At 44.9% G+C, this 15,736-nt stretch overlaps 1 protein-coding gene across 1 annotated transcript; it reads left to right on the plus strand.

Annotated features, from left to right (window-relative positions):
• The first annotated feature begins 868 nt into the window (after positions 1-868).
• Positions 869-15,472, plus strand: LOC146869504 (uncharacterized). The gene is made up of 3 exons (XM_085654106.1): positions 869-1,182; positions 13,378-13,500; positions 14,405-15,472. The coding sequence occupies exons 1-3, from the start codon at positions 1,056-1,058 to the stop codon at positions 14,515-14,517; spliced, it is 363 nt and encodes a 120-aa protein (XP_085510232.1). The 5' UTR covers positions 869-1,055; the 3' UTR covers positions 14,518-15,472.
• Positions 15,473-15,736: the final 264 nt, after the last annotated feature.

Consider the following 15,736-nt stretch of genomic DNA (forward strand, 5'->3'; position numbering starts at 1 on the left):
TTGGCTGCACTAATTTTCTTTGTGCAGCGCCACCTCCCCTCAACCCTGACAGCAGGTGGCAGGCCTGGGTCCGGGTACGGCCTCCGGGAGTGTCGACAGCGGTGGGGGATGGTGCGCCGGGCAGTGTTGCGCTGCTCTGGGGTCCGGCGCACTCAGGCGCAGTTGACGCACCGGTGGTCCGACATCCTGGACCGTGAGCAGGACCTGCTGGACCTGCTAGGAGTGGAGGTCCCGGGTCTTGGTGAGTAACTATTTAATTATCACTACTTTGTGTCTGTTCTTCTGCTCTGTGTTATATTACGAATATCTTTTTTTTCTTCCAACCAGCTAGAATGTTGCTGCTTACATTCCAGGTTAATTACGTTTAAAAGTCTTCTGTGATTGTTATGACACAGGTGCTCCTCTGCGCTACTACTAATCTTACTTGTTTGCAACTTTGCGTTTGCGCTCGCTTAGCGTGATTCTGTAAGAGTTTTTTTTACAGAAATTAAGTTACGTAATGCTACAGTGACTCTAGTCTCTACTTTGTCCTGTCATTAAGAGAGAGGGGAGGATTGATACTTAGGTTTAGGTACTTTGTATGAGTTTGTAATTTTTTAGTGGTATGCATGATGCCCCCTCAGTTACGTCACGTGCTGCTAGTACGCCAGTCTTTATTAGAACCTTTTCTAGTTTGTTCAATGAGTGGTGGTAATTGGCTTAGCACTAGCAGAACATCAGCATCAATCAATAAACCCAAAATTTGGTGTATAAAAAAAATGTAGTCATGTGTCCTCCATTTGACCATATGCATTGTTGAGGACAAAAAAGAAGTGGAAATGCATACTTAATGTACAGTTGGCACCCCTGGAATAGGTGGGCTAGGTCGGGTGGTACGTCGTACTTAGGCTGGATTACTGTTGATAAATAGTAACTTAAGTAGTCGATCCGCGAATCCCCCAATACTACTTGTTGACCAGATGAGATCGGTCAATTTAGTTATTGCAATTGTTGTTTACATAGGTGTTTTTTGACCGTTCTTTAAAAATATTGTATTTGTTTGACACCATCCATCAATGTTTGTCTCTTTCTTATATCTTTCCTGTTCATCAGCACCCAGGGGCAGGCAGACAGGGAGTGGGCATTCGGCGGGAGAACACCACCACCATGAGGACACCAACGAGGGCTCCTCTGCTGGCCCCAGTAAGTCTTCTTGTTTTTAATAATATTTCTTATTCCATAACTTTTACTGCACCATATTTTTCACGAACTATTATTTCAGTTTCCCAATGCTATTTTTTACCAACAATTATCCTTCGATCTGTACGGTTTCAAAAATCTTGTTATCCCTGCCTCTGCTATGATGACTCTCTGTACTACTACTACTATCAGTCTGTCTGTACTGTAGTAGCTAAGCTTGCCCAGTTGGCCAGTGCCACTCTTTATTTGAAAGGTTGTAAATAAAACTCAGATTCACCAGTAGCTCTAGCCATAGATTCCAGTCCTTTGGGTCGTCCTCTTGTACTACTTCTAGTCTTATTGATCTTGAGTCTTTGTTAATCTTGAGGCTTTGACAATTCACAGCAACAAATGTCCAACCAGATTTATTACTATTTTGATATGATAGCCTATAGGACATACTACTACTTGTTGCAGGGATTCTGTGTTTGCACAGAACTATGCGCAGGAAACCAGGACCTCAGAGAATTGTGGTGTACCAGAAACTCCCCTCAGAACCAAGAACCCCATATCCGACTAGCTTAGTGTCCCATTCGTTAGCCTAGATCTAGCTCGGCGGTCCCAATGTATAGACAAACCAGAACAGGCGACTTAGATATTTCTCAGGTGTGGTGGGAATCCGAAATACCAGTTTGTACTTATTTAGCAGTCCACAACAGAATAATACAGACACGGTAAAGTTTAAAGAGTTTATTTTATAAACCTCGTGTCCTAAGATGCAGTACTTTGGCTAACACTAGGAAACAAATGGTTAAGATCAAAACCATCAGCATTGTTACAATACCATACACAACGAAAGGAGCAATCATAATAATAATGACAGTGGTAAACAGCCACACTCCTTTCTCTAGTAACTAATACGTTTATTATACTATTAGAAGGTCTCTTAGGCTAACAGGGGGAACCCCATACCGTATAGATCAGCTTTGTAGAATCACATCATAAGATCAGCGGGGCTCTCTCATGCATCAGCTCTTCTGTTCGAATGAAATGCTAAAACAATCTGTACGGTAATATTAAAGGCTCTTGTCCTTCAGTTATTGGCAGCTGCATGTATGATATGTCTAAAAAGTGGTACGATCAATCTGAACACAACACTCTGCACCGTCTAGTGTCCTAACCTTGTTCTTTACATGATGTACAGACGAAGGTCGCAGCACAGTGTTTAAGAATGTTAAACAATAAACTGTTATCCTGTAAGGCAAAGTCGAGCAAGCATTTCTAAAATGAATAACATATAACAACACTGTCGCATGCAAAGCAGCAGAAACGGCAAGCTGGCTTTCTAACAGTTGGCGCGGTTATGCTAACTTAGTGTTGTAAATAGGGAGTGGCCAACCCACACTACACCCCCCTTTGATCGAATCACTAACCACTAGGGGCGCACTTTAGCAAGAACGCAGAGTTCAAGTGATATAGAACAGAACCAAGGGCGTGTACAATAAGTCCATATAAGGTAAGTGTAAAGTTCGAGAAGCGACAAAGAAAAAAATTGTGTAAAAATCAAAACTGATGTCCTAGAGAAAAAAAAATTTTGTTTGTAAAAAACGTATAAAAGATTTGACATCCTTCGATGCATTCTGTCTTAACTAAGTAAAACAGTCAATCCATCAGGGTATATGCACCGTACGTTGCAACAGCTTCCAAGAGGAAATCATTGGAGCGGTCCGCAAAAGTATCTGCCATCCAATTTAGCAATTCAAAGGAACACACGTGTTCTTCAACTATCGGAGCATCCAGCACCATAACAGGAGAACTGGCTGTATCCTCGAGATAACTCCGTTCAAGGAATCCAACAGCGGCCTCTCCGATATCCCAGTTCCCAAGGACTCCTTCTGTTGCACCCAAGGCCATAAACCCGACACCAGAACAGGTAAACTCATGAGCCACTAAGGGGCCCATCAAGTCATCAAAATCCGGGTCAAGCGACACCAAGTTTGATAAGCACAAAGCCAGAGCCCACTGGAAGGGACAATCTAGGCAGTGAAAGACAGGTTGTACACAGGTAAAAAAGGGAAACCGGAAGGATAATCCATATTTGATGCTCAAAGTTGCCAGAGGCAAAATGCCGTAGTATTCAAGCATCCGGTTACGGAGATGGAGCAGACGGGGCATGTTGTCTTGCAATACTAGGCGTGCAGCCATGTCGTAGCGCGCAGATTAATAAGAGGATCCCTGCCGCAATAGCGAGGAGTAAGGGAAAGCCGCCAAAGACGCTCGAACAAATAGACTGTAAAAATGCGGGGATCACACCAAAAATAGTTTGAAAAGATGTCACGAGGCCTGAGCCCACAACTTTAAAAAAATGTACAAGGCCAGTCGTAGACGAAGCATTAAAGATAGTTTGTATCAATGTTCCAAAATGTAGGGGGAGGTCAGTATTTAAAAGGGCTTGTACTTCAGTGCGTGTGTTTGCTATGTGAAGAAGAAATGTTTCACGGGACGAAGTCAAAGAAACCTCTTCCCGAGACAAAAGAGCCCTTATTCTACTCATCCTGTTGAACTCTGCGTTCAAGGTTGGAATCGCCGGCCAGATGGATATATCGAGCTTGCCGTACGGGGGTGGGAAAAGGACGTTATTACAGCAAACCACCCTTTGTGAAACGGTGACTATGTAAGGAATACCCACTAGCATCCCACAGCAAGCTTCATTATTTAAAAGCAAATAACTACCGTTGGCAAGCAGCTTAAATGAAGACTTGATAACTGGCATTGGAATTCCTTTTAGGACACAAGCTAAATAAGGAGCGTGTATATTGCAAGCGCCATGTAATTGTATATGTCTACAAACCACAGAATGATCAGGAGCGGAAGTGCACTCTTCACCTTTCAAGTAAACTTCCTTGCCATCCCTCACGCATCTATATGTGAAAGGAAGTGACCAAACTTCGTGCAGGAAGGCATTACCAAGCTGTTCATATCTGCCTATGGCATAATGCTTCATGCACGAACTGAACTTAAACCTATTGAAAGGCAACGTGATCAACCCGTGTACTAACCACACAGCCGAATTCAACTCAGCAATAGAAAAAGGTAATGGTTCTAGCTTTTCAATGTGCAGTAATGCGTAAGTTGCGTCTTTCATGGACATAAACTGCTGTTTATCGGTCAAATTAAAAGGCAGGAACAACGAAGACGTATTCATGTAATCCCAAGGGACTTTCCCAGCCTTTAACGTTTGCAAGGTCCATGCAAACTGCATAATCGTACGCAACTGATTTTGACCATGGTATAACACAGACACATCATCCTGCACAATGTCTACGACAGATGAAACAATATTATCTAATGTATAAATCCTAGAAGACAAGGTGTTAATACTATTGTCTATAACAGCCAATACTTTCTCCATATTGGCCTGGTCAATAGCACGAAGTCTCGAGGCTGCTTCAATTTGTGACAATTTCCAAACTTCATTGTAAATAGCATAAACCCATCTCTTGGACCTGCCAGTCGCAGGTCCTTTAATAAAATCATTTAAATCTATTTTGTCATTTAACCGTGATAAATGAAGCTTAACTGAAGTCAATGTGGAATGTTGCAACCATGACTGGCATAACTTACCTACCGAGTAGGTACTTACCGTGTGTGACGATGGAAAACGAGGGTCTACTCTAAGTTGTGTATACCCTGGTGTCAAATCCAGAAACCGACGTTGACAGGAATCTGAACCCGTCTGCCATATCAACCATTCTTCCGGATCTATTGCTGAAATATTGAAGGTGGTGTTGGAGACGAGGGACTGCAACATAGTAAGGGACAGATCTGTGTGATTCGCCCAATTAGGGTAAGCACCCAGATCCGGGATTGTGGGGGAATTCAATTTTTTAGATATAGCCAATCCAAAACAGGTGGTCTGAAAAATAGTTGAATTAAAAAATAACATATGATTTGGTATAAGACAGGCACGATGCAAAGCTTCTGTTCCTTGTACCTGCCACGGTTTAGTTCCCCAATTCGATTTAAGATCGATAGTAGCTTTCCAGAGGTCATAACCTCCAACAGCCAATTCATCCATAAAGGATTTGGAATATAATAATTTTGTGTGTGTCTAATTTTAGAAGCTGGTTCTACCACTACCTTAAAATAAAAAGACTCAGGGTGAGACACACTAAAATCTGAAAAGTATGTGAATTTTTTTACTAACGTGGCAGAACTGCCAGGCATAGGGACAGGACAATGTTCCCACTGTGTGAAATTAACAAAGTTCCGAAATGTATTTGCCCTGTGTAAAAAATGTGTGTCATAATGTTGATAGCAAAACTGTTCATCGTAATTTGCATTATTCAATATATAAATCCTCAGCATCAAATGCAGCATAATATTTTAAATCTGAAAACAGTGTTTCTATCGTGTGCACATCCCAATAATCCGATCGGATGTTCTGTTTAACGACATCACCCATGGAAACACGAAAAACAGTTGGTACATTAATCACTTCGGTGGGACCATGAATTTGAAAGTTCACAGCATCCCAAGCAATTCCATCACGTACAGGCCAGGCGGTGATGTTCACAAAAGTCTGGTCCCTTTTCATGATGTGTGATGAAGAATGGGGGGCTAAAGTTCCATCAATTAATCGAATTGTAGATCGCTCATTCAGATAGTGTCCATTGATCAATTTAAAAAACACTACCACAAAGCCAATGGACATAAACAAAAAAATACTTATTAGCACCAGCCAGATGTAAGTCCAAGGTGCAACCAAAAAATGTCTGTTGAACCAGGCAAAAAATGTAGAAATTTTGGAAGGGGCAGTGGAAGTCAATGATTCAGTTTCAAAGGAAGAATGTGACTGGGCAATTGTTGTTGAATGTAATAGAGGCAAAGGTACTTCTGTTGGATAAGCATACTCCGGATCATCAGGTGAACCACCAGCATTAGATGGCACAGAAGGACCAGCAACTGCAAGCATCTCAATGGAAACTTCAGGTAAGATGTTGGAGGGTGGCACTACAACAGAGTTTCTCAGCATTGAAGGGCAAGAAACTGAAGGTGTTATACTATGGAGTATCGGCCACCCGCTGTAGCTTGACATTGTCAATCGAGATGTACCTGTTCTCCTTGCGACCAGGAAGTGGAGGTAAAACAACTGTACGCGTACCCAGGACTCCAAGCACCGGGACTGGTGCACGATAAGAGGGGCCGAACTCCTTCTTGTTCTCCACCTTCTCATGGACCAGGTCACCAACTCGAGGTAGCCAGCCGACTACCGGAATCTGGAGTGCAGCTTCAGATGTAGAGGGTACGTGTCCTTTCGCTAGAGTGTCTCTGGCTTCTTGTAGATTCTGCAATACAGCACAGTGGTCATCTAGGTCAAAAGGGGCGGCAGCAGCCGCCATGTCTAGACCATCAAGGTCCGGGACAAACATTCTCACTCCAAAGAGCATCATGTATGGGGTCCTCCCACCCAGAGACCTTCTAGGGAGATTATTAAGTGCACGCTGTACGTCATACAAGTGGGAGAGCCAGTTCCGGCCTGTACTTAATACCCTCGCTGTCAAAGATTGCTTTAGGTCATGGTTCATCCGCTCCACAACACTATTGCCGTCAGGCCGGTATGGAGACGAAAATTTGACTTGGACCCCCAGTTCACTCATGGCCTCCTTGTACGCCTTTGAGGCGAACGCAGGACCCTGATCAGAATGAAGGGTACCACATGCAAAACTCCCTATAAAGATACGCAAATCCTTGATGACAGTTCTGGCATCAGCACTCCTTTGTGGCCATACCCACAGGAAACGTGTGCACGAATCAACTGCAACCAAGATGTATTTGTACGCAGTATCAGAGGTAATAGGACCGCAGTGATCTAAATAAACGCACGCAAGTGATTGATTAGATATGTGCAACTGTGTTTGTGGCGGATGCGCTGCAGAAGAAGGTTTAATCTGCTGGCAAATTTCACATGTAAGAACATATGCCCGCGCTTGTTTGTACAAACGGTACCACCAGTAACGTTGTTGCAACTGAGATACAGTAGCCGACACTCCGGCATGCGCAGACGCAACACCCTCGTGGGCTGCTGATATCAAAGACCATCTACGGTCTGCGTTGTGAATCACCCTGTCACCAACGTCATTAATCCTCACTAACGGGACGTTATCAGGACTTAAGTGATAATGGTATCGAGAAGGGAAGCCTTTCGGAAAAGTCGTCCCTTTCTCGGAAGCAGCAATAGCTGCCAAGATGTCATCATCGATCTTGCTTTTGGATCTTGTAACTGCTGCTACTAGATATGTTGCCACTGCTGTTTTTGCTGCCTCGTCAGCCAAACTGTTACCGACAGCATGGACACCAACTCGTTGGTGACCAAGAGTGTGAATTACATTCACGAGAGGCAGCAGTTCCTTAAGTGCTGCCACTCGAACCCAAAGCGTTTTATGCTTTATTGTGCTACCTTTGGAATCACGGAAATCATTCTGAATCCAAAAATGTAGATTGTCATTGTAAGATTGAACACAATAGAACGAATCACACACCAGTGGGGATTCGAAGATCAGTGTACTCCAGCGCAAGCACCAGAGCACGAACTTCAGCCAACTGAGCGGTACAATCACCTAAAGTCTGTGTATGCACAGCTTCAGATTGGAACTCTCCATTCACGAAAGTACCCACAACTATTGCGCAGGCAGCTGAATAGGCGTGCTTCGATCCAGTAGCGGGTTGCGCAGACCCGTCAGTGTAAATGACACAACGGTACTACTCAAGTGGGCGCAATGTCGAAGGAGTCGGATGAACGAATTCATAATCAAAAAACTCCTGAGACTGCAACGCCGCGTCAAAGATATATGCGACGTCTTGCGAAGCTAAGGAAGTCACCGATTGTATCCACCTTGGATGCAAAGCCTTAGAATATGGTACACTAGCTTTTGTGACTGCCTCGAGGGCAGGGTACGGTGTTACCACCAGCATGTGCTTTCCCTGTGATAGCGCTCGTTCTTTCAGGATCGCCATCTGAACTGCTGTCAGTACTTTTTCGAAAGCGGAAAAGCGCAGCTCAGCTGAAGTGTACAGATGAGATTTGTAAGCAATGGGAACGGTGTCGCCCTCATTGAAAGTTAAGTACGTGAAACCCACTGCGCCTGGTACAATTCTAATAACCAGGTTAGTGTGGTTATCACGAGTTTGTAAGTATTTTGAAGCAAGAAGATCAGACTGCAAAGTTTGCAATGCAGCTGTATGCTCTGGCAGCCAGCATGATTTGGTAAAAGTAGGTTGTACCAAGGCATAAAGTGTCTTGATAAGCTGGGCATAATCAGGAATGTAGGTACAACCGAAATTCAGAAAACCCAGCAATGATTGTAACTTCTTCAGCGTTGTAGGAGTACAAAGGCGTGCACACTTCTCAAGGAAGTGCGGAGCCAAGCCGCGACCCTCATTGTTGAGTTCGTACCCCAAGAACAACACTGTGAGCTCGGCAATGTGGCACTTCGCAAAATTGAATTTGTATCCGAAGTCTGCAAACATAGTGATTATGCAATCCACGCGAGCAAGGTGTGGAAGCAACTCCTCGTCTGTCAGATAAATGTCATCAACATACGAGTATGCATCCGGGTCCATATACTCTAAGAGCGAGACCACTCGAGCAGCAAAGACCCCAGGGCTGTTCTTATAGCCCATAGGCAGCCTATTAAACTTTCTTTGTTTACCGCCTGAGGTAAAAGCCGTCCACTCACTACTTTGTGGGGACAGGTTATGGCTGTAAAAACCATTGGAAATGTCAAGTGTGGTTTTAAACCGTTTTCTCACAAGACTATCGACGAGAGCCGACCCGTGAGTATTTTGTACCGCGCACGTCCGGCAGTGAGAGTTTAAGTTCCGGTAATCCAAAACTAGGCGGTACGACCCGTCAGGCTTCGTCACAGTGAATAAAGGGTTATTCATAGGTGACACACAAGTTTCAATTACTCCCTGATATTCCAATTGTTCAAGGATAGTCGCGACGTGAGCTCTAGCTTCGCGACGCATGGGATATTGGGGTTGAGGCTGGGGATCGGACCGCAATGGAATCGTATGGTCAGGAGAAATTTTATCCCAGCCCACTTGATTGCAATACAACGCAGGCGCTTGCACCTGCGCCCACTCGTCGGCCAACCTGTTAGGTTGTTCCATAGGCACCATGTGCCCAAAGGCGGGGAGTATCACTACTTCCCCTCTAGGAACATCTAAAATGAAAGCCGGAGGCCAATCCTCCTCTGCTAACAGAATGTCATAAGTGGAGGATAAATTATCCCAAAAAACTACTCTAATTCTACGATGTATGTCACCCTCTATTTTAAGGATTATGTCAAACATCTGTTCAGGGGGGGCCACGCGAGTATCAGCAGTTTCAACAGTTACATATGTATCAGTTGCTGTCACCTCCAGATACGGACGCAGTGCTTGCCGCACTACTGTAACTTCCGCCGCGCTGTCTAACACCGTTAGAGCCCATGTCCGGTTCTGAAGCAGTGTCCGTACCATCTGAGGCATATCTCGCTGTTAGGGCAGCAACTTTCTTTTTCTGAAATGGAGGTCTTTGACGCGCAGCGTCGTCCTGCTTGCCTTTTACGTCTGTCTGGCGGGGTTGCTCACGTCCTTGGGCACCCCTTCCTCTTCCACGGTCTCCGCCACCGGATTGTGAAGCCGATGTTTCCTGTGAAGAACGAGGAGAGCGTTCAGAAACCTGAAATCTATCAGGTGACTTAATATTAGAACGATCGTGCAAATCATATTTACGTTCAGTTGTCGACTGAACTGGCGAAGCAGAACGTGACCTACGCTTCTGTTGCTGTTTTCCCTGTTTTTTGGTTCGCCAACTTTCCTTCGGAAACTTGGGCTTTTCGTCTTTTGTAGACGAACTCACCTTAGTCTGCTGTACTACATCAGGAATCTTAACGGTGGGTTTCACACCTAAGGCGCTACGTCCCACCATTCTGTAGGCTTTTGCAATAATTTTTGCAAATTCCCTAGGCTTGTCGGCAGGAGCCACAAGTTCCAGCATATTGCCTACTTGGAAGTGAAGAGCATCTCCTTTTAGGTTCCCCATCACCATGGAAGAAACCACATCGAAGCTGTCGACTAGCTTCATTCCCAATTCAATAGCCGCCTCTGCACCATGATTTTCCTGAACTTTCTTGATGACAGAGGGTAGTACTGACATAGACGGAGTGCCATAGCACTTCGAATAAGTCGCAGCAAAGACTGTGCCCCAATTGTTACAATCGGCAATATCAGGGACCAGATCTTTCGGTAAAGTAATGGTGAGTATCCTGTGTTTATCCACAGGAGAAGTGTTTGGAAACACGGCTTCCAGTTGATCAAACTTTTCAGCAAGCCAATAAGGAAATTCATCCTTACTGAGGGGGCGCTTGCCCACAACCGCATTAACCATCACGGGACTAATGACCACAGCTCGGTGGTCAGTCGTGTGACCCGCAACAGTAGGTGCCCCCACCTGTACGTTGCGAGACACGTACTGCACTAAAGCCCTATGGATCGTAATCAAGGCAGTGTGCAGTACTCGTAAGTCTGCCACCCCAACCGTCATGTAATTTGGATGGGGTGTGAAACCGGCCAGCACCGGCCAATCAGCTCCTGCAATTGACAAAGGGCCAAGTCGTGGCGGTGCTACCGTATGGGGAAGGGCACCATTAAACCAAATAGTATGCTGCCAGGCAGAAATAGGTATTTCTAGTGTCCTATACGGAGCATAAGCAACAGGTACTTGTGTGGCAGTATACTCGTGGAACGTATCATCTTCGACCACTTCTGGAAAAGTCACCCATGAGTAAAACAACTCATAAGGGTGCGCTGCGTCAGCAGCTACCACAAAGACCACAGCCAGCCCGTCATCAGGCACCCCATACGTCCGTAAGTGCTGACGTAGAGGAACCCTACTATGTGCGGCTATATTGACCGACATCAGGACACACTAAAGAATAACGACAAGTCTCACAGTAGCACTTGGGTTCAGTAAAAACTAATCTTTTTAATTATCAAGCTTGAACGAACCTTTAGTCGAAACCTAGGTAGATTAAGCCGTCACTCCCGTTATCCGGAAACCAGAGTGAGGGCGTTGTGGACTAATAAAAGTACTACTAAGGCGTATCAGATCATAACACGTTGGGCGCCATGTTGCAGGGATACTGTGTTTGCACAGAACTATGCGCAGGAAACCAGGACCTCAGAGAATTGTGGTGTACCAGAAACTCCCCTCAGAACCAAGAACCCAATATCCGACTAGCTTAGTGTCCCATTCGTTAGCCTAGATCTAGCTAGGCGGTCCCAATGTATAGACAAACCAGAACAGGCGACTTAGATATTTCTCAGGTATGGTGGGAATCCGAAATACCAGTTTGTACTTATTTAGCAGTCCACAACAGAATAATACAGACACTGTAAAGTTTAAAGAGTTTATTTTATAAACCTCGTGTCCTAAGATGCAGTACTTTGGCTAACACTAGTAAACAAATGGTTAAGATCAAAACCATCAGCATTGTTACAATACCATACACAACGAAAGGAGCAATCATAATAATAATGACAGTGGTAAACAGCCACACTCCTTTTCTCTAGTAACTAATAAGTTTATTATACTATTAGAAGGTCTCTTAGGCTAACAGGGGGAACCCCATACCGTATAGATCAGCTTAGTAGAATCACATCATAAGATCAGCGGGGCTCTCTCATGCATCAGCTCTTCTGTCGAATGAAATGCTAAAACAATCTGTACGGTAATATTAAAGGCTCTTGTCCTTCAGTTATTGGCAGCTGCATGTATGATATGTCTAAAAAGTGGTACGATCAATCTGAACACAACACTCTGCACCGTCTAGTGTCCTAACCTTGTTCTTTACATGATGTACAGACGAAGGTCGCAGCACAGTGTTTAAGAATGTTAAACAATAAACTGTTATCCTGTAAGGCAAAGTCGAGCAAGCATTTCTAAAATGAATAACATATAACAACAGTGTCGCGTGCAAAGCAGCAGAAACGGCAAGCTGGCTTTCTAACAGTTGGCGCGGTTATGCTAACTTAGTGTTGTAAATAGGGAGTGGCTAACCTACACTACATACTGTTGTAGGGATCTTGCACATACAGACCTTTGCACAAGAAAATAGGATGTTGGTGATGGTAGGTTGGACCTTCCTCACACACCTCAATCAGAAATTCAGAACCCACCACAATCCCCTGCCCGACTATAGTACTGTCTAGTAATAACTATTAGGTCTCCGAACCCTCCCCCCAAGATACCCAACAAGTAGAAAACCCAGAACATAACACACCCAACTTCTCAGTCGTGGAAGCAATGCACATGAACACCCTTCCTTTAATTTGCTCACTCCTCGTGTAAGTCCACACCAAATACCACCAAGTCTATGTAAGTTCAAAATGTTTATTTTGAATTGAGAAGCTCTGTACATTGTTCTATTATATAATGCAGCACCAACCGGAAAATCAATATCATTAAAACAATAAACATTGTTACACTTACTTACAGTTGGGAATTAAATCATGATAACTGAACAGTGGTGGAAGGGAGCACCACCATCCCCCTAGGAATTTAGTTTATATAAATGTATCAATGAAGATCTCTGAGTGAAGGGACCCCTCACCTTAGAAGAACTTAGTACTGGTAGTTGTTGCATCATTCATAAGCTCTGCAAAGCTCTGGTTCGTAGAAGGGAATCTTCCGTCTGTAATGCGAAAAATGAAATGGTGCGCGTTAGTATATTGCAACTTGCAAGCATTTCTCAGCCGTGCCAAAAAGTGTAGCATTTATGGATAAGCAATATGGACTAACAGTACACCAGTACTGCATAAAAAAGTGGCTTGTTAATGTTTTTGTTGACCGCTTGTATGCAACGCGTAGACAGTAGCAGTGTGAGGCAGGTCATGTGGGCTCAAAGGTGTCTTATACAAAAAGCTGCAAGGTAACGTCACATGTGCAAAAATAAGAGACACAAAGGTAAAATGGTTGCATGGCTCGGGCTAACTAAGAAAAGGCTAGAATGACCCTCGGGGGGACCATATATAACTATTAGTGTCTACTCTACTACTACCTGATTTGTACTAGTGATGTATGTTATATACTATTAACTCATTTATCAATCTTGCTACTGACCATTAGGGGGAGGTGTATATGACGCCTAATAAATGTGTAATGTTTTCTAGGCGCACTACCGACCACCATTGCCGGGGCCAGCGAAGGCGACGCGGAGGGAGAGGATGCGGCAGTTGCTGCCGATACCGACGATGGAGCGGTAGGTGGAGTGCCAGCACCAGTAGGGGGCGGTGGTAAGTTAGATTCATAATCCTTAACTATTGTTGACAGTACACTCACTGCAAGGGTGTACTGTATGTAAACTGTACTGTTGAGACTTAGGGCCCCATTAGGATGGCGGGCGGATTGCCCCCGCCAGGCCAGCGGTAGTCGCCGCCGCCCCACAGGGGCAAACCTCCCGCCATCCTTGTAGAAAAGAATCAGACCCCCTACATGTCGACCAGGAGGAAAAGGGTTCAATATGGTGGTGGTGTCTCTCTGAACACACCACCAGCCATATAATCTGCATTTTGGAATGCCTTTGCATGGCAGCATTGCCGGCCGCCACAGAAAGGCATGCAGAGTATGCTTGGGGGCCCCCATGGAGGGTACCTATGCTATGGTACCCCCCTGCCTTTCAAAGCAAAACGTGACAGGCTCCGCGCGGGGCCTGTCATGTTGTGCTTGGAAAAGCACAACATGTATTTTTAGCATTGCTTTCGGCACCGCCCACCAGATTGAAAAAAAAACAGGATGCGCGCGCCACTGTAGCGGGTGCATCCTCCTAATTGTCCCCACGGGACCCCCACCCTTTTTAGCGTGAGGATGGCGGTCGGACTTTTGTACGAGTTGTTGTGAACATTTGAGGAGTGAACTAGACTAAACACCCTTTAATTGGCATAGGGGCGGGAGTATTGAGTAACCAATGACCTCATCTATCTGATTTCAACTCCACTTTGTAGTTTTATGGAGAAGAGCACCTGGTGCACTGTTCAACTAAAAAGTGAAAGACGGGTGGAAGGAAGAAGGACGGGCGAGATTTAAAATGTTATGTACTGTGCTTTATAGTGCTACTCTACCATGCCACTATGTGAATAATTAACTGTTTTCTAAGAGTATATTTTACAATTGTCTTGTTTTTTTCTTTTTGATACACAGCTACTCCTTCCAAAGTCAATCGGAAGGAGTTGGCCGCCAAGGCACGGCGCCGGAAGCTGGAGGCAATCCAGCAGGAATATCGGCGGCTGGTGGTCTTTTCAGAGGAGGAGTAGGAGACTGCAGCAGCACTTGAAGCCTCCTCCATTTTAGATGGCACCACTCACTTCTGCCATGATGGTCGATCCTCCCCAAAGCCAGTCCCAAGTCAGGAATACCTAGGCAAAGACCCAGGAAGCGTACAAGAGGTGCTTCCCATGGTAGATCCTTGAAGAGGCTGTACCCCTCCCAGACTGAACAGGAGTGGGCAGCAGCACTGCTTGCAGTGGAAGAGTTAGCACTGATGCAAAATACAGATACTGAAACTGTCATTCTTCGGAATGTAGATCAATGGCCTGCGAATCAGACACTTTTATAGTTAATGGGCAGAACCTGCCTAAAGTGACCCCACACTCTGTGGACAACCTGATCTGAGAGGATTGCACTGGGGTTTTATTGCGCTGCTGCCTATGATTTGGGACTGAGTACCTATATAGTTGGGGGAAACCGCAGGTGAATTATATTGTTTAGGCTTAATGATTCTGACCCCTGCATGTGGTTATTGTTCAATCTAAGGTCCCTGGAGTTCTTGATAACTACGACACCAGCTGGCTCATGTCCCTGGGCAAACACCTAGAAAAGGGATGGCGCAACACTGGTGAAGCTCATACTACCTATCCTTCCACACCCAAATTAGCCCCTGCCAGGAGACTTGAGGTGGCAGACTATTAACAATGTTTTTTACTTTTCAGGATTGGGTGGCCGGCTGTTGCTGGGCTGCTCTTGGATTAGGGACTTTGTAGTTGGGGGTTTGTTCGTTTGTCTCAGGGGTTGAAATGCCTGTTGATTCCGAGCGGGTGGGCCACAGGGGTGATTGAGGATCGTATATGAATCAGGGGGAGGGAGAAAGAAGGAGTTGCGACCCACTCAGCTTCTTTAACAAATATCTGAAATATCAAAAGAGAGTGGATCACTGGTCCTGAAAGAACCAAAGTAAGCATCAACAGTTAATAAACTGTTAAGAAACCCTCAAGCACGTTTTCTGCAAGGTGGTATTATAGCGGTATGTTCGATTATCCGCTGTGCTTAACAACGTGACAGCATCATCATTGGGTTACTGTGTGCTTCCTCCACCCGGAGGTTCTTGCCTCTGGTTTTTTCAGTAGTGATCATAAAAGGTGTGTGATAAAGGCATCCCAGTGAGTGTAGGTTAAAAAACTCGTAAAACCAGTCAAAAAATATTTTAATAGGACTGGGTTCGGGTTAGGTTAAAAAAATGATTTATGTGCAGAGTTA

This window comes from Triturus cristatus, chromosome 1_1 (assembly GCF_964204655.1).
Source record: "Triturus cristatus chromosome 1_1, aTriCri1.1, whole genome shotgun sequence".
Classification (NCBI taxonomy): Eukaryota; Metazoa; Chordata; class Amphibia; order Caudata; family Salamandridae; genus Triturus; species Triturus cristatus.

Excerpts from the sequence above, each read along its gene's own strand:
- LOC146869504 (XM_085654106.1), top strand. The coding sequence starts at position 1,056 with ATGTTTGTCTCTTTCTTATATCTTTCCTGTTCATCAGCACCCAGGGGC. Across the intron at positions 1,183-13,377 it reads GGGCTCCTCTGCTGGCCCCA|GCGCACTACCGACCACCATT; the intron begins GTAAGTCTTCTT and ends AATGTTTTCTAG. Across the intron at positions 13,501-14,404 it reads AGCACCAGTAGGGGGCGGTG|CTACTCCTTCCAAAGTCAAT; the intron begins GTAAGTTAGATT and ends TTTGATACACAG.